General features: G+C 47.5%; 1 protein-coding gene across 1 annotated transcript in view; it reads right to left on the bottom strand.

Moving 5' to 3' along the window:
* The window catches only part of Neurl1 (neuralized E3 ubiquitin protein ligase 1), a 78,367-nt gene extending 74,099 nt beyond the window's left edge, over positions 1-4,268 (bottom strand). Inside the window, exon 1 of the mRNA XM_034508426.2 lies at positions 3,751-4,268. Within this exon, the coding sequence (XP_034364317.1) occupies positions 3,751-3,835 (85 nt within the window). The 5' untranslated portion in view covers positions 3,836-4,268. The remainder of the gene's footprint in view (positions 1-3,750) is intronic.
* Positions 4,269-23,189: the final 18,921 nt, after the last annotated feature.

Raw genomic sequence — 23,189 nt, 5'->3', positions numbered from 1 at the left:
AAAGAACAGTGTCTCTTTTAGGGGGACAGGCTGTGATCACTGAACAATGAGGTCAGTTTGCCAGCCCCCAGCCAAAGCCTGCCACGAAGGACAGAGCTCAGCTTTGCCCCTCAAAACGACCCACTAAGGAATTTGGTCAAATCAGTGTGTTTTCCCTTTTTTTCTTCTCATTTGTAAGAAAAGAAATGTATCCAGCTGATGCCCACAGATTCCTTCCTCATTAACAGTCTCTTCTCAGTGCTTAGACACAGACTTTGCACATGCTGACACCAACAGTCTATTTATTCATGTGTTTATTTAGCAGCAGTGGGGATGGAATCCAGACCTTCACTCATCTGAGGCAAGCACTCTCTCCACCGTTATACCCCCAGCCCATGGCAGTTCATTTATAATTATAAAATAATACTTCTGTAGCTAAACAGGTACACTGGGAAAAGTATACTGTGGCAACCCAGCTACAAGAAAATACATAGCAATTGTCTCCTTTATGCGTGGGTCATAGCTGAATATCTCTAACTTTGTGTGTTCGATTTACAGTTGATGTGGAGGCCAGAAATCTAGAAAGAGGTCATTGGAAGGGGATTCATTAAGGTGGAGAGTAGATCTAGTCAATACAAGAAAGTAGAAGGAGAAATTCCAGGGGTGGAGAGGGGAGGGAAAAGGAGGAAAGGGGGAGGGGGAAGTAAGGAAGGGGGAGGGGAAAGTAGGAAAGGGGGAGGGGAAAGTAGGAAAGGGGGAGGGGAAAGTAGGAAAGGGGGAGGGGTCTATGGTGATGAGGGGGTAGCAGGATCAACTAGAACAATGCAGATATAAAAAAGCCATTGGAAACCTATAATCTTATAAGCAAACTTTTCTAAGTTGGAAGGGAGACACCATACATGACTGGAAAAACTCCTCCTTATACCCACAGACAGTTCCCATACAGCTTTAATCAGAGTATTTCTGGTGATCTGTGCTAAAGTCAGAGATTTAAGGCTTCACAGGATGCTGAGAACAGGTGACAGCTCAGCCATGAATAAGACATTTGTGATCATTCCAACCCAGTTTAGGGAACATTGAGGAGGAAGGAGCAGAACAGAAAGACTCTAAGAGGCCCATAGGAAGGTCTATGAGATACCATCTCCTGGGAAGTCAGTCAGTGGTCATTGCAGTCAGGAACTCCCAACAACTACAGATGACTATACGGGGTCTGCACAAAAAATGGGCCATCCACAGGCAGCCAAGGACAGAGGAAGGACTCTGAGGGCTCCACCCCTCACTACTCAACTGTTTCCTATAGACAGATGCAGGGAAAAGGGGAGTCACTACCTTCAGTGGAGTGTCCACTAGGGACGCAGCACCAATGCGTACTCCCAACCCACTGGTTACACAGATGGCCCTTGACCTAAAAATAAGGGGGGACCTCATTAAAATTAAAAAAAATCATGAACCTAAGAAAAGGACAGGTAGAGATGACGGAGGCTCATAAGAATGGAAGGAAAGTAAAAGAGGCTGAGGGAGAGAGTAAGCAGGATAATATGTATATGTGTATATGTGTGTATGTGTATGTGTGTATGTGTGTATGTGTGTATGTGTGTATGTGTATATGTGTATGTGTCTATGTGTATGTGTATATGTGTATGTGTATATGTGTGTATGTGTGTATGTGTGTATGTGTGTATGTATGTATGTGTATATATGTATATGTGTATATGTGTGTGTATGTGTCTATGTGTATGTGTATATGTGTGTATGTGTGTATGTATATGCATATATATATTTGACTTAAAAATAATGACTTATTTTTATTACACACATTTTAAAAAAGAAAACATAAATAAATAAAAAAGAAAATCTCATATGATTCATTACCCAGAACCTTTAAGAAATATTCCTTCTTGACTCTTATTTATTTATGATTACTGTTTTTTCCTGTCAGTTGACATAACTGCCTTTTAACAAAATGGGAATCACAGAGGAGAAGGGGGTCACAAAGTCTTTGTAGGTTTACAAACTGTTCTTACGCTGTGAGTACTTCCCCCAAGTCATCAGAGTCTTTGAAAATATAATCTTAGTGACGGTGCATCCTCCCCCAGATGGCAATACCATGATTCCTAGGCATTTAGCTTGTTTTCTTAGTCTAAGTGATACTGTCAGGAACACCCTAATGGTTGTAAGTACCGCTGGCATCTCCATTTTCCTCCCATCAGTTCTATGAGGAATTACAAGGTCAATAAACATGACTCTAAAGGGACCTGTGCATGTGTCACCATGTTGATTTCCATAGATCCACCAAGGCCCACTGATTCTCCTGAGCAGGGTAGAAGTGAAGTTCTGAAAGACGGGTTAGAATGCAGGACAGTGGTCTGTCACCCCTCTTCCATCTTGACGCTAACTGCCTAGCAAGCAAAGGCAATAGCCGGGCGGTGGTGGCCCACGCCTTTAATCCCAGCACTTGGGAGGCAGAGGCAGGCGGATTTCTGAGTTCGAGGCCAGCCTGGTCTACAGAGTGAGTTCCAGGACAGCCAGGGCTACACAGAGAAACCCTGTCTCGAAAACCCAAAAAAAAAAAAAAAAAAAAAAAAAAAAAAAGACAAGAGTTCTAAGCCTCTAGGGTCTGAAGCCTAACTGTTTCTAACACACAAGCCTCAGTTCCCCTCACCTGTAAATTGAATATGGTCACTGCAGCTCCGATGACTAACCAGAGAAGCATCTGTACTCCCTGAAAAGAGGCCTGTGAACATCCTTCATAAACACCAAGGCTCTGGGTTAAAGGGTACTCTTACTACCATAGTCATATCCTGGGAGAGTGAGGAAGTTGTTTTGTTTCCCGTTATGGTGGTTTTTTTTTTTTTTTTTATTGTTGTTGTTACTGTTTAGAAAGCCCTGGGATTTTTAGCTATCACTGTGCCCCTAGAACTAACTGCAATCTGCCTCTGATAATGATGAAAAAATATATATATATCAGCTTTCCAGGGAGAATTAGCTAGATTCCGGCGCCTAGGAAACCAAGCAATATCTTCCAAAGGTCAGAGACATGTTGGAAGCTGGAAGGCCGGGGGCTGAGCCTAGGGCCTCCCTCAGAGGATGTTGGATGGATGGTGGCCATAGATAGCAAACCTTCCCGCTAAAGGTCCATCCGTTTGGAAGCTCCCTGCCCCTCTTTCTAGGGTTCAGACCAGATATTTTTGTCTTTGGATGCACTAAAAACAAAAACAAAAACAAACAAACAAACAACAACAACAACCTGACTCCGTCGGTGCAAAAGATCACCTACTGCAAAAGACCCCGGGAGCATGCTCCTGCCCTTTTAGTCCTGGATCTCTAAGACCCTCTGCTTGGAAACGCAACTAGTGCTTCCAGCAGGATCTCCCCCCAGCCCTAGGCAGATGCAAAGAAGACCAAGATGACTCGCTCAGGAAGCTCATCTGGAGAACCTAGGTTTCCCTCCACACTGCCCTATCCAGCCCGCAAATGTCTTTCCCACCTCTTCTCACTGCTTAACATCACTGGAGGGGACTCCAGTGACGTTGCCAGGGCAGATAGGGAGAACTGCGCAGACCCCCACCGACCGCCATGCTCCCTCATCTCCACCGTCAGCACCGGGTCAGCTGCTACCGCTGCCCACCTCCACTGTCAGAAGCGCTTCTCCCGCCGTCCAAATGCACACAACAGGTGGCACCTGCCGGTCGTCCCCAACCGCACCTCTGCCCACCACTCCACCTGCACCGCAGCCCTCCCTACAACTGCTCCCCGGCCGGCCAAACCTACCTTTGAGGTTCTGGGGGTGGCCCCGCGATGCGCGGCTCGGGTTTCCTCGCTGCAGAGACGAGACACTGGAGAAGTTGTTACCCATGGCATCGGCCCACCGGGGGTGCTCCGGCGGGGGCCAGGCGAGGCTGGGCAGGAGCGGAGGAAAGGTGTGCAAGTGTGTGCGCGCTCGGGTGCGCGCCGCCGGGGGAGGGCTCTGGCGGGGCTGCGGCCGGGGGCGGACGGTTCGCTGACTCCGGCTCTCCCCGGGCTCGGCGGTCTTCGCTCGGCGGGTCCTGCCCGCCGCAGGGGTCCTCGCGCCACTCGGCTACCGGGCTCCCATGCCCCGCGCCCGGGGCGGCCCGGCCCCTGGGCCCCGGCCCGCGGCGCGCGCCTCTGCGCTCTGCCTGGTGCTGGAGCTCGGATTCCGGCTGCGGGTGGGCGGCGCAGCGGCGGCGCGCTCCCCGCGGGCCATAGAGTCGGGGCTCGGCGCGCGGCTGCTCGGAGGCTCGTCGGCTGGCTCGGTCCCCGCCCGCGGGGACGGCCGCGGGGACGTGCGTGGCGCCCTCCCGCCCGCGGGTGAGCTTGCAGCGCCCGGCTCGTGTGGACCGCCCCCGCTCCGGCCGGGTCCCTCCCGAGGCCGCCGCCCCCAACCCCCGCCCTAGCGTCTCCAGGACTCCCGGGCTCCGGTTGTTATGGCGACAGCTGCGCCGGTGAATGAGCGTCTTAGTGACACGCGCGCGCCAGCTCTGCCAGATGTGGGCCCTGGGGCGCGCCGCGTTCCCGCTGCCTATAAGTTCTCGAAGGCGCGCGGGATGGGGGTGGGGGGAGGTTGGGGGCGGCACCGCTCGGGACCTGACGTCAGGAATTGTTGGGGTCTCCGGAGGTTGAGCGTCTTTCCTGTTCTGGGACATAGAACCTGGAAACAAGAGGAAGGGGACCGCCACAACGCTGGTAGCCCCGATGCCAGGGCGTGGCGAGGTAGACCTAATGGAGGCTCCCTAGCACGGGATACAGGGCCTGGCCCAAGTTAAAACGCTCAGGAGTGAATGGATAATGAATCAAGACAATTGAGATAAGGAATACAGTCACCCCCCCTTCGCTCTGGTTGGAACTTCCAATCAGAACCCCAGTCAGACCCATTTCCTGACTTAGGGCCTTTGCATGCTCAAGAACGGAGAGCCACAAGACCAGAACCAAGCTGATGGGACCGACCCAGCTCAGGTACAAACTACGTTCCAAGCTGAATTAATCTGTCAGCTGGAAAACTAAGAGATGGGGGAAGGGGGAGGGGGTAGTATGGTTTATGGTAGACCAAGGTGGTTTCCTCGAGGAAGGGGGCATTCTGTAAATGTCCTATTCACGTCACTCTTCCATCGGTGGAGCTCAGCACTGCAACCAGCAGGAGGGAACCAGGAAGTCACTCTCCCGCTTGGATCTGGGGTGGTTCTTTCTCCCAGTGGCGGGGGAGGGGGGAGGAACAGTCCGTCCATCCCACCTTCACCAGCCTTGCTGCTTGTCGAGCCCATCCCTCACTCTCTAATCGGACTTCCCCAACTCGGATCCAGAGTCCTGGATCATGAGTGGGACCCAGGCATCGCCTCCATCCTTTCCTGGAAGTTTCTTCCTACAAGTCTCCATAGGACCAGTCCTCAACTCTTAGGCACAGCTCTTCCCTGACCACCCCAGTTAAGCATCTCTGACTCCCTATCATTCTCCATGGGATCGTCCCCTTCTCTTCGTGGCTTTTCTATGACTTTGCCTAAAAGTAGCCTTTTCTGCTTGGTTAGATTCTGCTTCTCCCGATAGAGAATAAGCTTGCTGGGGAGGGGGGGGAGGGGGAGTTGGCCAGTCACATTCCTCGTGGTGTTCTAGCTCCCGGGGCAGGGACCTGCAGATTCTCAAAAGTGTCTGTTCAGTGAATGGATCTCCATGCCTGCCGGCGTAAAACCCTACTGTGATCCTTAGAAATCGTCTCTGAATTCCCTTTAGTCCCTTCTCCTGCCTTTTACTCTCATCTGATTCCACACATTACAGCCTTAAGTTTCCGAGACTCCAGGCAAGCTAGAAATAGCTGTGAGAGGTACAGGTGTTTGAGGAGAACGACAACCCAGCCCCAGCCACCAACCTCTGGGGAGCCTGGGATCATGTGCTGACTGGCTACAGAATGGTCAGGGACTGGTGTATTATTTATGGGCAGTGTCTTCCAACGCTTACCCCAACTGATGATTCATTTGTCAGCAATCTGTGAACTCTTAACAGCTACACACACACACACACACACACACACAGAGAGAGAGAGAGAGAGAGAGAGAGAGAGAGAGAGAGAGAGAGAGGAGAACATACATACATCACACATAGCTAGCTAGATCAGGCATTTTATGAGTCAGAATAAATATGTGGACCCTGTCTAGAGGAGACTAACTCCCCTGGAGTGTGTGTGTAGTGCAGGGTTCTGGCTGGGATTTGTCGAGAATGGCTGGAGAGGCTCTGGGTCCTTCTGGAATAAACCGACTTCTGTGTCCCGGGAAACCTGGGTAGGGGGAGGGGGTGGACCTGAGGACCCAAAGGGAGATGACAGATAGACATTTCGGGACCCACACGGGCCTAAATTTTGGCTATGGGCAAAGCAGAAGAAAAGTGAAAGCCAAAGATACAGGAGGGAGGGAGAGAGGGAGGGAGGGAGGGAGGGAGGGAGGGAGGGAGGGAGGGAGGGAGGGAGGGAGGGAAGAAAGGAAGGAGAAAAGGAAGGAGGGAGGGAAGGAGGAAGGGAGGAAGGGCAAGCAGGCCAAAAGGCTCTCTCCTAATCCCCTGAGTTGACAAGTATTGGTTTTGAACTTGAAGGACATAACCTGCTTAGTGTGCATATCCTCAGCCACCTATTTGAACTTTAATCTCACTTTAGAACCCCAGAAGACAGACTTGGGGGACACTGGATCTCTTTGTCCCTTGATTCCTAATGTGACCACATTCACTAAATCTCCCTTTCCTGCTTGCTCGGTTTAATTAAGGACCAGTTGGTGGATATGGTTTGGGGCATAGGTTGTAGCCCCCTGTTCAGCACAGTATCAGGGACAAAGACAGGGAGCTGAGACAGTAGCAAAACTGTCCCTGACTCAGAGGCTTAAAAAACCATCATGGGAGGAAGCCACCCCAGGGGTGGCTGTGAAGGGTCATCATACAGGTACCATGCTGAGCAGAAACACTCTACACGTGCCTGAACAAGGGCCCCTCAGTGTCACCCCCTTGGACCCTACAATTGGGGGATGGAACACCACTGTTAAATGTCAACTGGATATAGGTCTTTAGCAGGCAGGCAGAGACCTAAAGAAGGAGGGCATGGCTGCATGTGATCCGGGGGAATCTAACCCTCTGCGTTGTCCTGGGCTCCAGGAACCCTTTCCTGTCCAGGACCTGGGGTAAACCCACCTCAAACAATCACAGAGTGCCAGCAGCCTTCCTTCCTCTGGACACTGAGTCAAAGCCCCAGATTTTTAAGCCCCTCTACCACTACCAACCAGGCAGCTTACAGGCAACAAGGAGGTAGCCCAGCCTCATCTTGGAGGGGAGGAGGGAGAAGAGACTTACAGGGCAGACTGGAGCTAGAGGAAGTCACTGTTTGGGTGGCTTCAGTGAAACTATCAATATCACACGTCCTGTGGTGGCACAGGACTCTAATCCCAACATTCAAGAGGCAAAGGCAGGCAGATCTCAGTGTGTTTGAGGTCAGCCTGGTCTACAGAACAAGTTCTAGGACAGCCAGGGTTATAGGGAAAAACCCCTGTGTTGAAAGGGCAAATCAACCCACCAAAAACAACAAAAGAAATACCACAAGGTGGTGCTCTAGCCTTGGAAACCCTTCTCCAGCATTGCAGAGTCTCAGATTGTCTGTCTATCTGTCCATATCTATAAGAGCTCATATCGGCTAGTAAGACAATGGAGAGAGGACCCCAGGCAGAGAGGAGAGGAGAGGTGAGGGTTCCATCAATAGCAGCTCTGGGAAATTCCCGTGCTCCCCCTCTCACCCCATTATCTTCCCTTCCTGTCTCTGCCTCTCCTTCCTCTCCTCCCTTCCCCTCCCCCATCTTTCTTCTCTCCCCTCTCCCCTGTCTGCTTCACTCCTCCCTTCGTTCTTATTCTCCACAGCACCCATGTGTCTGAATTCGAGGACTGAAGTCCTTTATCAACCATGTTGAAAAACTAGCAGGATGATTGACCAAGAATCTGCTTTCTTTCCTTCCCTGATCCTTGAGGTGCTGAATCCGGAGCTAGCCAAGGATAGCCAAAGATAGCCAAGGACAGCCCACCAGGCAAACAAGAGTGGGGTTCATCAAAGCTGGGCTGGGCTTCCTCTGAACTTGAGGCCACACTGCTTTATTCCCCAAAACTGAGCTCCGCCCACTGCCCATTCCTTGAACAGTTTGTAGACCTGGGAGTGGCTCTGTAAAGTGCTTTCCATGTAATTGTGAGAACCTGAGTTCATGTTAAAAACAAAAACAAACAAAAAAACAAAAGCAAAGACATATCTGGGCATGAGGCACATGCCTGTAATCCCAGCAGAAACGTTCCCAGGGAAGTTCCCTGGGACGTTGCTGGCCTGCTAATCTAGTCAATTTTTTTTTATTTAATTTTTTTAACTTAAAACATTTTTCATAGCTGGAGAGATGGCTCAGAGGTTAAGAGCACCGGCTGCTCTTCCAGAAGTCCTGAGTTCAATTCCAGCAACCACATGGTGGCCTACAACCATCTATAATGGGATCTGATGCCCTCTTCTGGCACGCAGGTGTACATTGTTGCATAGATGCTGTCTTTATGCAGATAGAGCACTCATATACATAAAGTAAATAAACAATTAAAAATAATTTTCATACAATATTTTGATCATATTTCTCCTCCCTCAATTTCTCTCAGATCCTCCCACACCCAACCCACTGAATGTGTGTGTGTGTATATATACATATATACGTGTATATATACACATATATATACATATACATACACACACATATATATACATATATATACAAACATACATATATACATATATATACACACATATATATACACACACATATATATACACACACATATATATATATACATACACACACATATATACACACACATATATATACACACACATATATATACATACACACACATATATATACACACATACATATATACACACATACACATATATATATACATACACACACATATATATACACACACATATACACACATATATATACACACATATATACATACACACACATATATACACACATATATACATACACACACACACACACACACACACACACACACACATATATATATATATATATATATATATATATATACATATACATATTTTTTGAGACAAAAATTACCAAAACACAAAACCATGGACTCAGGCTGGAGAGATGGCTCAGCGGTTAAGAGCACTGGCTGCTCTTCCATGGGTCCTGAGTTAAATTCCCAGCACCCACATGGTGGCTCACCATCTGTAATGGGATCTGATGCCCTCTTCTGGTGTGTCTGAAGACAGCTACAGTGTACTCATACAAATGAAATAAATAGATCTTTAAAAAAAATAGACTCTATTTTCCATTTTCCAGTTACTCCTGGGCCTGGTTCTTGCCCTGGGATGTGGCTGACATAGCTGGTGACATCCCCTCCCCTCGTCTCTGGCTCAAGGATCTCTGCAGAAGAGGAGGCGGAAAGCTTCTAAGAGCCAGAGTTTGGGGATGGTCCGGGAGACGGCATCCCCCAGACACAGTGTGATTTGTGCACAGATGACCTCGCGACACAAGACACATGACTGATGCCCATTTAACTCAGCATGGACAAGACCTTCTTCACAGGTTCAAGCCAGACAAAATTCTGGGAAAGAGAAGGGGAAGGAGCCATAAACCCCCATCCTAACCAAGAAGCTGTTTGCAGCTGATACCTGCTGGGTAAGGGAAAATCTATTTTCTCAAAAAAAAAGTCACCAGGTGTCCTAGTTAGGGTTTTACTGCTGTGAGCAGACACCATGACCAAGGCAACTCTTATAAAAACAACATTGAATTGGGGCTGGCTTACAGGTTCAGAAGTTCAGTCCATTACCATCAAGGTGGGGACATGGCAGCATCCAGGCAGGCATGGTGCAGGAGGAGCTGAGAGTTCTACATCTTCATCTGAAGGTTGCTAGCAGAATACTGGCCTCCAAGCAGCTAGGATGAGGATATTAAAGACCACACCCACAGCGACACACCTACTCCAACAAGGCCACACCTACTCTAACAGAGCCACACCCTCCAATAGTGCCACTCCCTGGACCAAGCATATACAAACTATCACACTAGGTATAGTCCAGCCAAAAGTTTAAGCTTGGGATTTAGTGAGAAATAGACCCTGTTCTCTGAATTCTACACACGCACACACACATGTGCACCTATACACACACACATGTGCACCTGCATACGCACACACGCACATGCACACACACACACATGTGTACCTGCATACACACACATGTGCACCTGCATACACATACACACATGCACACACACAGATGGGCACCTGTGTACACACACACACAGGCACACACACATATGCATCTACATACACACACATGCACACACATATGTGCACCTGCATATACACACACATGCACACATGTGCACCTGCATACGCACACACATGTGCACCTGCGTACACACACACGCACACATATGCATCTACATACACACACACGCACACACACATGTGCACCTGCATACACACACATGCACACACACACACATGTGCACCTGCATATGCACACACATGCACACACACACGTGCACCTGCATACACACATGCACACACACATGTGCACTTGCATACACACACATGCACACACACACATGTGCACCTGCATACACACACATGTAACATACACTATCTATAATGAACACGGTGTACCCGGTACTGAGCAGGATGCAGACTCCTTGCGTGTACATCAGAATCACCCACAGGGGCTTGATGGGGGGGTCGCTAAAATGGAGCTGCCACTCTGACTGAGAGATCCTGGCTAGCAGAATATGAATATGGCAGATTACACCTTAGGGAGCAGCTGCCTGCGGCCACGCGTTCTGGTGGGAAGGATGGGATTCAGAGCATACCTGAGCTTCCGTGGGGACACCGAGCACCACTTGGCAAATCAGGCCAGTGCTTGCTGCCACCTCAGCAAGGCCACCTGGGAAGGAGGGCAGCTGTGCTCGGAAGAGGGACCAGAGTCCTTCCTGGGATATACCATTCCTGGGGCCCGAAGGGAGGGCTCAGTGAGTGCGTGGCCATTGGTTACTCTCTCAGAGGACCAAAGGAGCTCAGTTGCAGAGAGAATCTCTTATCTGTGTGGAAGCATCACCTGTCCATAAAAATCTGATGACCAGTTTAAGCTGAGGCAGGAGTAGAAGGTGGGACATCCGACAGAGAGATTAGAACCCCGGGAGATAGTCAGAGGTGGAGAGATTCGCCCCGGACTCTGAAGAAGTCAGACGCATGAAACTCAGGAGAGGGAACTAGCCTTGCGGCAGACGTAAAATAGTTTAAATGGGTTATATAAGTTATGAGCTAGTTGGGAACACGCCAAAGCTTCTGGCCTAGGCATTTATTCATGAGTCAATAAGCCTCCAAGTCGTTACTTGGGAACTGGGGCGTGGGTGGGGAGGCCTGAGGTTACACTCACTGTCTAGTAACCCACACAGGGCAGCTCTCAAACACCTGTAACTCGAGCTCCAAGGGACCCAGCACCCTTCTCTGGCCTCTGCAGGTACCTACATGCACCGTTACACACAAACACATAGGTACACACAAGTAAAATAATATAAATACTGTTTTAGAATAAAACGGGCCACACCTCACATGAAATGTCATTTTACCACCTTACACATTTTGAAAGGAATTTTACAGATGTGTCTCTTGGAATCAAAGAACAAGGAAGTCACTGAATTTATAACTGATTTTATTTCTGAGCAATCATGCATGTGTTGGATTTCTTGCCAAGTGAAGAAGAAAAAACATGGTTCTCAAGAATAATGAAATATTTATGAGTTCTACTTCTAATGATTAGTGAAGTTGACATGTTACATTTTAAAAGCATTTGTGCCAACATTTATTTTTAAAGTTTTAAAAAATAATTTGGAGTCATTGGTTTTCCCCTGTCATAAACAGACCCTTAAAAGTCCCACCAGCCTAAGCACGCAGTCTAGAATGCCCATAGATAAAACCCAGGGCTGAATCCAGCCTTCTCAGTGCACAGCTCAGTGTGTAAGTGAAATCACCTCCAAGAAGCAGGAAGGAAAACAAATCTCCCGTCCAGGAAAAGTGTATAATAACCTCAAGCCGAAGATTCGTGGCCCCTCCCAGGCCACTGGCTCAGATAATTACAGCAAGTGGAATTTATTTTAATTTTTTCATTTAAAAATGTTATGTGTATGGGTGTGTTTACGTATATGCCTCTTTACTGGGTGCCTGCAGTACCTTTGGAAGCCAGCAGAGGGCATCAGATCTTCTAGGACTAGAGTTCCAGAAGGTTGTGGGCCACTGGTAATCTAACTGGGTCTTCTGGAAGACACTGCTCTGCTCTTAACCACTGAGCCATCTTTTTAGCTATAAGTGGCATGGTGATGGTGGTGTCAATGTTCTTCCCGTTGAGCAAAGGAAATTCCCAAGGTTTAGGGATGTTGCCTAGGATCTGATAAGTAGAGGGCTGAGTTCAGATCCCTGCGGTACTGTATCTGCACTGGACTAGAATCCCTCCAGCACGAAGGAGAAGATACTGCAAGAACAGTAGCTTCACTGTTCAGAAACCAGCGTCTTCTTGCTTGAGAAACCCTCGCTCCCCAGACTCCTTAGCCGGGGAAGAGCTAATGAACACAAAATAGAGACAAAAAACACTGAAACCAAAGAGGGGTGCTTGAAATGGGTGCAATGCCCAGCATCCTGTTTCTCTCATAGATAATTTAAATGCCCTGTACTTGGCAAGAACGCCTCGCAAGAATGTTACAAAGGCCAGGAGGGCTCGTGAAGGGAACGCAGGATAAATACCGCTGAACACGCTGTAAAAACCCTTTCATCACAAACTTCTGAAGACAAACGGGGAGTCCAGCGGCGCCTCTCCGGTTAATCCTCTAGTGTTAAGTCACATCAAATGCTCTTCGTCCTAACACCCAGTGTGGATGAGCTGAGGCCATAGCAGTCGCTGCTGCTCAGGAGGGGTCCCACAGGCACACCCGAAGGGGATTCAAGGGTCCCTACCTTCTTCCTTTTCATTTTACGTTCTCCTCATCCACCACTAGAGGGCAATAGAAAATCATGAGAATCTCCTTCGTGCCAGTTGGAAAACTTTTGAGGGAGAGAATCTCAGACCAATCAAAACACTTGAAAGGATGTTCGTGGTCCAGGCTTCTTTCAAAAGGCAAAGATCTTTTTGGAAGGACAACGTATGCTGTGTGGCTTGCATTAACTACTTTCTTATAAAGGAAATGTCATTGAAGAAACTGGCCCTACTGTAGCCACTCAGCGCCTTCACCAAGGCCTCTTCCTCATCTTTCATCCTGACAGAAGATTCCTCCCCACTGTGACAACTGACCAAAGAAGGACAAACTTCCCACAGACATTTGCCAGCCTGAGAAAGCCAAGGCCCTCCTGGGATCTCTCCCGGATCCCTTCAGAGCACCTCTGTGCTCCGGGACTCTTTGGAGCAGTCTTGTGCTGCCTCTAGTTATCTAGGGTGAACATCTGCTATGTCCAGCATCCGACACAGGCTGCTCCTTGGCTTGGCTCTCTGAGCGGGATCTTATTCTCAGAACTGGACCCCCTCCTTCTCAGACTGATTGATCTCTCCTCTGGGAAGCTGCATGAGATAGCTATCATCTCATGAGTTTACATCAGCAAGAGGGCAAGAGAAGGCCTGGTGTGATGGTGCATGCCTTTATCCCAGCACTCAGGAGGCTGAAGTAGGCAAATGTCTATAGTTCAAGGCCAGCCTGTTCTACATAGAGAATTCTAAGCCAGACAGGTCTATATAGTGAGATTCTGTCTCAAAGAAAAAGGCAGGGGTCTAGGTGGTAAAAGAAAGCCTGGAGTTATGTTGGCTTTGGTGGACTTTGGGGCGTAGAAGTGAAAATCCCAGAGTCTATCCTGGTAGCCCTGTCCTCAAACCCACTAGCCCACCTGTTCTGTCCTGGAATCTCTGCCTGTATCCCCATGTCACGTATTCAAAGGTCTCTTAGAAAGTCAGAAACCAGATTGACAAGCTCAGTCATAATGCATTTGTGTAACTTGTTAGGTCAAATTATAAAAAGGGAAAGGAGAGAGAAGAGAAAGTAATTTTATGAAGCTGGTGCTTATTTGTCTCTCTAAAGAAAGAAGTTTAGAATATATAAAGCCTGAGGGTCGTCCAGTGGCAGAGCACCTGCCTGCCAAGGACAAGGCCGTACATTCAATGACCAGAACTGCAAACCAACAATGAAAACAATGTTTTGTTAGCCTGTAGAATAGGACCAAGCATTTAAGTGAGGAAGAATGTTAGGGCTGGAATCTACATATCCCACTGTATGTCAGTCATAACATTTCAATTCTGGTTTGTTGTCACTATGTTGTTTAGATTCTAGTGTATGTGTGTAGGCTGAAGTATAGGTGCACCATGTGCCTGTAGATATACATGGTGACCAGAAGAGGGCATCAGATCCACTGAAACCAGAATTACAGGCTGTTGTAAACTCTTAACCACTGAGCCATCTCTCTAACTCCGTTAAACCTGTTTGTTGTGGTTGTTGTTGTTTTGTTTGTTTTTGTTGTTTTTTGTTTTTGTTTTGAATTTTGGTTTTTAGAGACAAGGTTTCTCTGTGTAGCCCTGGCTGTCTTGAAACTCACTTTGTACACTGGCTATCCTTGAACTCCCAGGGATTCATTTGCTTCTGCCTTCCTAGTGCTGGGATTAAAGACATGTGCTTCCACACTCGGCCTTAATTCTATTCTTAAACTTGTGGGGGACTGGAGAGATGGTTCAGCCAGTAAAGTCACTGTGCTGGTTAGTTTTTGTCATTTTGATCCAAGCTAAAGATACCTGGGAGGGCGGGCTCTAAGTTGAGGAATGAGCTCCATCAGATTGGCTCGTGAATATGTCTGTTGGAGCATACTCTTGGTTTATAATTGATAAAAAGAATGCCTACCCACTATGGTGTTGCATGTAGTTTTAAAAGCACAGTACCACCTTAGCCTGGGAGCTGCCCCTTCCGGCTTAGCTCCTGATTGGCTGCCACCAGCACAGACCTGGCTTGTCCTGGAGCGGTTGCTCTGTAGCCCCTCCCGGCTCCCCTCTCTCCCACTCCGGGTCGATCACAATCAGCCCCAAACCAGCGTGTCTCCTCTCTCTTTCTCTCTCTCTCTCTCTCTCTCTCTCTCTCGCTCTCTCTCTCTCTCTCTCTCTCTCTCTCTTTCTCTCTCTCTCTCTCTCTCTCTCTCTCTCTCTCTCTCTCTGCTCTGGGAGTCGACCACTCCTCCAGCCCACGCCCAAGGCCCTAGAATCTGTGGGTAAGGGACAGACGGACAGCTTTATTATTTTAGAACTTGCTGGCTAGGCGCAATTGCTGGACGCAGAATCTCCTGCCTGGAAAGGCAAGCCCTCGTCAACCATTATCTCCGTTTCTCCTCCTGCTTAAAACTTAGTAGTTTGTGTCAGCTAGCCCCCCTCATCCCCCACCTCCTTGGCCATCTATCCTTAGCAGAAGCTGCTGGTTCTAGTTGCCCCAAGATCTTTCATGCAGTTGACTCCCGGCCTCCTTTATTAACAAGTAAAGAACCAGTTAGGGAACCGGACCTTAGAATCAGCACCTCCCCCTACACTATGGCGCCACCCCTGGGCAGGTGGTTCTAGATTATAAGTAAACCGAGCAAACCATAGAGAGCAAGCCAGTAAGCATTGTTCCTCCCTGGCTTCTGCTTCCTTCCTACCTTAAGCTTTTGCCCTGTCTTCCCTTGATAATGGACTCTAACCTGCAAGGTATAACAAGCCCTTTCCTCCCCAAGTTGTTTTTGGCCAGTATTTTATCAAAGTAGCACAAAGCAAATTATGACTGAAATTGGTACCAGAAGTGGGGTATGGCTGTGATGAACCTGACCATGTTGGTTTTGAAAATTTAACAAAAAGGATTTGGGCTTTGGGCTAGAGAGACTGTTAAGTGCTTAGAGCTTTATGCATTGTTATGGGAGCCTGGGAGGCAGAAATGTTGAGAGTATAATAGGCCTCGCTTGTGACGTTTCATAGGGAAGTGAAGACGCCATTGGGACTATTCATGGTATAGTGAATTAAGATTCTGTGAAAGTGAAACTTCTGCTTTACTGGAGCAGTGGATGCTGGTTAGTCAAAGCTGAAAAACCAGTTGTCATTAAAAGAGATCAACATCACAGAGGTGAAATCTGGGATGTAATTTCTCAGGATTGGCATGCAGAAGCTATGATTTAGTGGGAGACTGCAGCTGCATATCAAGCTGGTATCAGAACCCAGCAAATAATGTGTAAGAGTCTCCCACATGGTGGTGCTGGGTTTTTGGAAGGACTGAAGAAGTCATGAAGAGGAACTGAGGCATAGAACTATATGGCAGGGTCAGAGTCTCTCTGAGGAGAGGCCGGGAGGCCATTGGTTAAAGTGAAGCCTCAGTTGCAGCACAGACCCAGAATTCTGGGGAAGATAGGACTAGGGGCCAAAAGACACTAGCAGCTATAGAGTGGAGCTGGCCTGAGCCGTCAACACAAGCTATGTCTGCTGTGAATAGCAAAGCAGCAGAACTGGAGTTACCCTAACCCTTAGGAACCTAGGAAATTGTGAGTCCCAGGTATTAGACCCTGACTGTGAGACTTTTAAAATTATATTATGTCATATATCATGAAATATTGATATAAAATATTCTTTATGACATGAAATCCTGGGAATCAACAATAAAAGAACGGTTATGGTTTAATAGTGATGTCTGTGTGTCGAGTTGACAAGGGTTCAATCGTGCTGGTTCGTTTTTGCTAACTTGACACACATAGTCACCTCAGGAGAGGGGACCTCAGTTGAGGAGTTGGCCTCCATCAGATTGGCTTCATTTGCATGTCTGTGGGTCATGTTCTTGATTAATGATTGGTATGGTTGATGCCACCCTGGGCAGATGGTCCTGGGTCATAGAAGGAAACAGACTGAGCAAGCCATGGAAAGTAAGCCAGTAGACAGTCTCCTTTCATGGTCTCTGCTTCAGTTTTTGCCTCCAGGTTCCAGGTTTGAGTTTCTACTTTTGGCTTCCCTAGGTAACAGACTGTCCATATGACAAATCCTTTCCTGTCCAAGTTGCTTTTGGTCAAAGTGTTTTATCACAGCAACAGAGAAGCAAAATAATAAACCAGCTCCCACAAATTATCCTCCGACCCCATATGCAGGCTCTGTTTTCGAAGGGCTAGCATTGCCCACACTCAGCGTCAAAGCCCAGGTGTAGCAAGAGTCCTGGAATTTAGATTTCCTTTGAAAATACAGAAATAGTGTAAGAATGTGGGGTGTTTTAATCCCGAGTGTGTGGACACTGTCCGCAGCAACTGACTATGTTTTGCCTTGTGCCCTAGCAGGGGTGTGGTTTTGCCAGCTTCAGATAGTTTCTGCAATTATGTGACATTTAGAATTATGGGACCTTTTCAGAGAGTGTATAAACGCTAGGACCCAAGAGTCAGGTGGATTATTGGTTGGTTGTTGACTGGTTGTTTATTGGTTGTTGGTTGTTGTTAGTCAAAGTTTGTTAAGTACTCATGCACAAAGACAAAACAAGAAAAAGAAGAAGAAAGAAGAAGAAGAAGAAGAAGAAGAAGAAGAAGAAGAAGAAGAAGAAGAAGAAGAAACAATTAGATATCCTGAAGATCAAACTTGACCCAAAGAACTCAATGTCCCTCATCAGCAGGAAGTAGTCTAATGATAACGTCACCCCCTTTCCAGCCCTGACTTTATTCAGGGAATCTCTTTCCTTTCCCTCCATCCTTTTTTCCTCTCTTCTCTAGTGTTATGGGACTGAAAGGGTGGAAAAGAGTGCAAGGAAGAAAAAACAACAAAAAGTAGCAAAAGACAAGCTCCGCCCTGGCACAAGCTTCAGTCTGCATGATGTCCTTTCTCTTTCTCCCCAGTGCCCAGGCACTGTGTCCTGCTTCCAAAGGCTCTTCCCTGATGGTCAGGTCATTTGCCTACAGCTTCTTGTCTAATGGCTATCATTTTAATTGCATGTTTAGGACTTTGAGACATGGAATTTAGTTCTAAAGACGGGGGTTTGGGATGGCCTGGACTACAGAGTGGAGCCCTATAAAAAGAGTGTAATAAGGATTTAGTTCAAGTTGTTCCCGGCTGGTCAGCCAGCTGGCCCTGGGCTACTGGCTAGGTAGTCCCCTTTCATTATCCTCTGGCCCTTGGCACCACATGGGTCTGTATAGCCTCTGTCCCCAAGGTAGGTGAGAATCAGGTTACTCAGAGACACAGACAGCCCTGCTCGCTGCTGGAATCAGTCCTTCTGGTCCTGAAAGAGATGTAGGACACTCATTCAATGCCTTTCCTTTGAAAGAAAGATGATTGTAGGGAAACTTCGGGAGAACGCCATCATCCCACACTGAGTAGTGACACAACCACACACTGGTTTCTGAAGAGACACCATGCACATAGCACACATGTATGCTGAGTTGGTTTTGCTTTGTTTTGGTTTAGTTTTAGGTTAAGACGAAGTCTCAAAATGTAGATCCCGTCCAGCCTGGAACTTGCTGTGAAGGCCAGACCAATCTCAAAGTTGTACCGATTCTACTTCATCTTCTTCCCAAGTGTCAGGATTATAGGGGTTTGCCACCACACCTGGATCAGACAGAGGCAGCGTTCCTACCAGGCAAACTCCAGGCCTGGCAGGTGGCATGTGCCTATAATCCCAGCACTCAGGAGGCTGAGGCAAAAGGAGAGTGTGTTCTAGGTCAGTCTATGTTTTATTGTGAGACCTTGTCTCAAAAGGCAAGTAAAGAGATAGAAACATAAATAAGATCACTGAACGATGAAGCTAACTTGTCTCAGGAATATCAAGTCTTGTACACTTATTGTTATTTTAACTGTATATATATATGTGTATATATATATATATATATATATATATATATATATATATATATATTACACACATACACACACATATATGCATGGGGAATATGTGTACATGTGAGTGCATTACCCACAGAGCTCAGAGAAGATGTTGGATCTGGAGTTATAGGAGACTGTGAGCTGCCCAATGTGAGTTCTAGGTACCAAACTTGGATCCTCTGCAAGAGCAGTATGAGTCCTTAACCACTGAGCCATCTCTCTAGCTCCTCGGGCCATTTTAAAAGAAAATAAAAGGCACCAGGGCACCACTGGTGGTGCACAACTTTAATCCCAGCAGTTGGGAGGCAGAGGCAGGTGGATCTCTATGAGTTTGAGGCCAGCCTGGTCTACAGAGTGAATTCCAGGACAGCCAGGGCTGCACAAGGCTGACTTTAGAAAAATCCAGAAGAACCCTTAGAATATATCTACAATATTTCTAATTTAAGAAAAAACAGAGATAGAAGCTAATGATATATTCTCCCAGCATCTTCCGATTGCAAGTTAATACATCCTCACTAGTATTTAAAAGAAAAAATTTTTCTAGTCATCATTAAAAAGAAAAGGTGGACTTTAAGGTTCTCCCTCAGGAGTTGGGGAGATGGCTGTGTAGTAAGACTTCTTCCTGTCCTTTCTGAGGGCTAGAGTTTGCCTTCTAGCCTCAAATGTGGAGGGGCTCAAAATCTAGCAATCTAGCTCAAGGGAGTCTGGGGCCTTCAGTTGGCTTCCATAGGTGCACGTGCGCACACACACACACACACACACACACACACACACGTTTATGAATATTTTGCTTGTGTGTACATCTATGTAATACATGTGTGCCTGGTGTCTGAGGAGGCAGTGAGCCCTCCATTTGGGTGCTGGGGAGTCAACCTGGATCCTTTGCAACAACAAACGCTCTTAGCCACTGAGTCAACTCTCCAGCAAATAAAAATAAAACCTTTAGAAAAACATTTTAAGGGAGTTTTCCTAGAGGTGGGTGTATTGGTTACAGTCCCAGCTACCGAGGAGGCCAAGGCAGCCTCAGCAACATAGTAAAAACTAACGGAAGAGAAGGGGGGGGTGAGGAAAGAAGGGATGGAGTGAAGGAAGTAAGACAGAGGGGGGATAAGGGGGAGAGAGGAAGAAAGGGGAGAAGGGAGATCACCCACACTTCAAAGACTTTGTTGGAGGGCACAGCCTCAGAGCCCCGGCATGTTAGGGGTTGAGGGCTCCTCTCAGACAGTGCCACACAGCAAATCTATACATTACTGCCTTCACACACTTTCTCTTCTGTTCCTCCCTGTTTCTCTCCCTGGAGAAGCCTGGCTGACCCAGGCTTCAGGCAACAAAGCATGATCACCACCTTATCTTGCCCCTTCACTGAGTTTTTCCAATAATATTTTACAATTGTACTAGGAATTTAAAAAAAAAATCATTGCTGGGCAGTGGTGGTGCACACCTTTAATCCCAGCACTTGGGAGGGAGAGGCAGGCGGATTTCTGAGTTCAAGGCCAGCCTAGTCTACAGAGTGAGTTCCAGGACAGCCAGGACTACACAGAGAAACCCTGTCTCAAAAAACCAAAATAATAATAATAATAAATCATTATTACTAAAATGAAAACAGGGTCTGGAGAGATGGGTCAGTAGTTAAGAGCACTGGCTGCTCTTCAGAGGTCCTGAGTTCAATTCCCAGCAACCACACACTGGCTCACAACCATCTGTAATGGGATCTGATACCCTCTTCTGGTGTGTCTGAAGACAGCCAGTGTACTCATATATAAAATAATAAGTTTTAAAAAGTAAAACAGATTTTTAAATTTACTTTACTTTTTTTATAGCTATTTATTTATTTAGAGAAAGGGTCAATCTATTATGTAACTGGCTGGCTTGGTTGCTATGTAGACCAGGCTAGCCTCAAATGCACAGAAATCCACCCACCTCTGCCTCACAAGTGCTGGGATTAAAGGTGTGCACCACTGCCCCAGGCTTGAAAATGCAGTTTGTTTGTTTGTTTGTTTGTTTGTTTAAGCTTATAGTCATTCCCTTACCTCCAGATATTATTGTCTTCTTAACTTGTGGTGGGCACACTTCTTGCTGTCTTTTTTGCTGAAATATTTCCCAGTAAATACATGTGGCCATAGCCACGTGGCCTGCCACACAGTAGCAGCATCTCAGCTGACCCAGAATTGCCTCACCTTAGTCCACGATAGACCTTGACCCAGCTGTTCCCAAAATGTCCTCCAGGAGTGCTGTTCACTCTTTGCTAGAGAGTTCCGAGGTTAGAAAGAGGCTGGGGGCCCTAAGGCCATCCCTCCCTGCAGACTAGAATGCACAAGGGGGCTCAATACCCTCCAGCCAATTCTCTCCTCTTTGTGACACCCCAAATCATGAGCCAGGACAGTCCCTTGTTCTGACCACAGCCAAACAGTTAACCAAAGTTGAAGGCATAGGGGGCTCCCAGCCTTCTCCCTTGTTCTGTTCCTCCAGGCCGTGATCTTAAGCTGGACACCCAGGCTTTCTCAGGTTACTCTGGAGAATATGGTATGTGTTGGGTCAGTTGGGAAAGATGTTTGCTGTGTAAGGCTGACAACTTGAGTTCAGTCCCCAGAACCCACAATGGAAGGAGAGACCGTATATGTATGTCAGTTCTTTTAATGTGGCAGAGGTTACATTAATGTTACATTTAATGTTCCTAGGTTACATTAGCAGACAGTTCCTCTGGTCTGGCCCCAAATACCAGCCCTTCGTTTATTGTCACTCTTGCTGGCCTTCAAGGCCCCACATGGCCCTTTCCCCAAAGGCTAATTCTGTCTCAGAGAGGTAGCATCTTGTGCAAAAGAATCATACTTAGGCATGGTGGTGCATGCCTGTGATCCCAGCACTCAAGAGGTGAAGGAAAGGGGACTTCTATGGATTGCCAGCCATCCTGGACTACCAGTGAGACCCAGTCTCAGAAAAGCAAAAATGGGGTGTGGAGAGATGATGGCTCAACAGCTAAGGGCACTTCCGGTTTGCAGAGCACCCAGGTTTGGTTCTCAGCACCCACACAGCAGCTAACAACTGTCTCTAAGTTCAGTTCCAGAAGATCTGAACCCTCTTCTGGCCTCTGCACAAATATACATGCAGGCTAAACACCCATACACATTCTTAAAGCAATAATTCAGAAACGAGGCCCACATTGTGTTGGTTAATACGTGAATAGTTGTTAAATTTACAAGGCATGTTTGGGATGACCTGTCTTATACTATAGGCTAAGATGACCTCAAAATTCCTTTTGCAGGTCTGTGTGATCCTTCACACAACAGGGCAAGGTGTCCGGGATGATAGGCGGGAGCAGTAGGAGGTATTAGCCCTGAAAGAGAGAAAGAGAGACAGAGACAGACAGAAAGAGAAAGACAGACACAGAGACACAGAGACAGAAACAGAAACAGAGAGACACACAGAGAGAGGAAGAAGAAGAAGAAGAAGAAGAAGAAGAAGAAGAAGAAGAAGAAGAAGAAGAAGAAGAAGAAGAAGAAGAAGAAGAAGAAGAAGAGGGGGAGGGGGAGGGGAGGGGAGGGGAGGGGAGGGGAGGGGAGGGGAGAGGAGAGGAGAGGAGAGGAGAGGAGAGGAGAGGAGAGGAGAGGAGAGGAGAGGAGAGGAGAGGAGAGGAGAGGAGACACAAAGATCAGATAGAGGCACATTCATACCAGAATGGTAGAGTTGAAGAGATGGAAGAAAAGAATAAGTAACAGAGAAAACCAAAGGGAGTGAGGCAGAGATAGAGATGGAGAGAAACTGAAGCAGAATCTACAACTGCTCAGTGCTTCCAGACGAGGTGAGTACCAGTCAGGCTTCAGGAAGAGCCAAGCTAGATATGAGCTAAAGGGGATCAGAGCATCGGTGTCATGAGGACAAATTTTGCTTTCTCTTACTCTGTGCTTAGCAGTAACACAGATGCTAACAGAAGCTCTGTGCAGCCCAGGTCCTGCTGCCGGGTGTGTATTTGCCCGTGGGAGAGCCACCCCCACATATAGGAAAGGCTACCAGTAGGCACAGGTGAGCCAGACATTGCAAGGGCTAGGTTGGAGGTAAGGCTCCACAGTGGTCATCACAGTGGCTGGGACAGTGAGCTCTCAGGGAAAGCAGATGAGACAGAGGGGTGAGTGGACTCCAGGGGTGAGGATACTGTGAGCAGAGTGGCAAAGGTGGGTAGTCACTGAAGGGGAAGTTAGGAGAGCCTTGAGTACCAAGCTCAAGGGCTATGGGAAACATGGTCACAGATGTGTTAGGCAGACCCCCAAAGCAACAGAATAAAATGGGGAAGGAGCGA

This window comes from Arvicanthis niloticus, chromosome 1 (assembly GCF_011762505.2).
Source record: "Arvicanthis niloticus isolate mArvNil1 chromosome 1, mArvNil1.pat.X, whole genome shotgun sequence".
NCBI classification, from domain to species: domain Eukaryota; kingdom Metazoa; phylum Chordata; class Mammalia; order Rodentia; family Muridae; genus Arvicanthis; species Arvicanthis niloticus.
The sequence above is the reverse complement of the archived record's forward strand: the minus strand, read 5'-3'. Positions and strand labels throughout refer to the sequence as shown.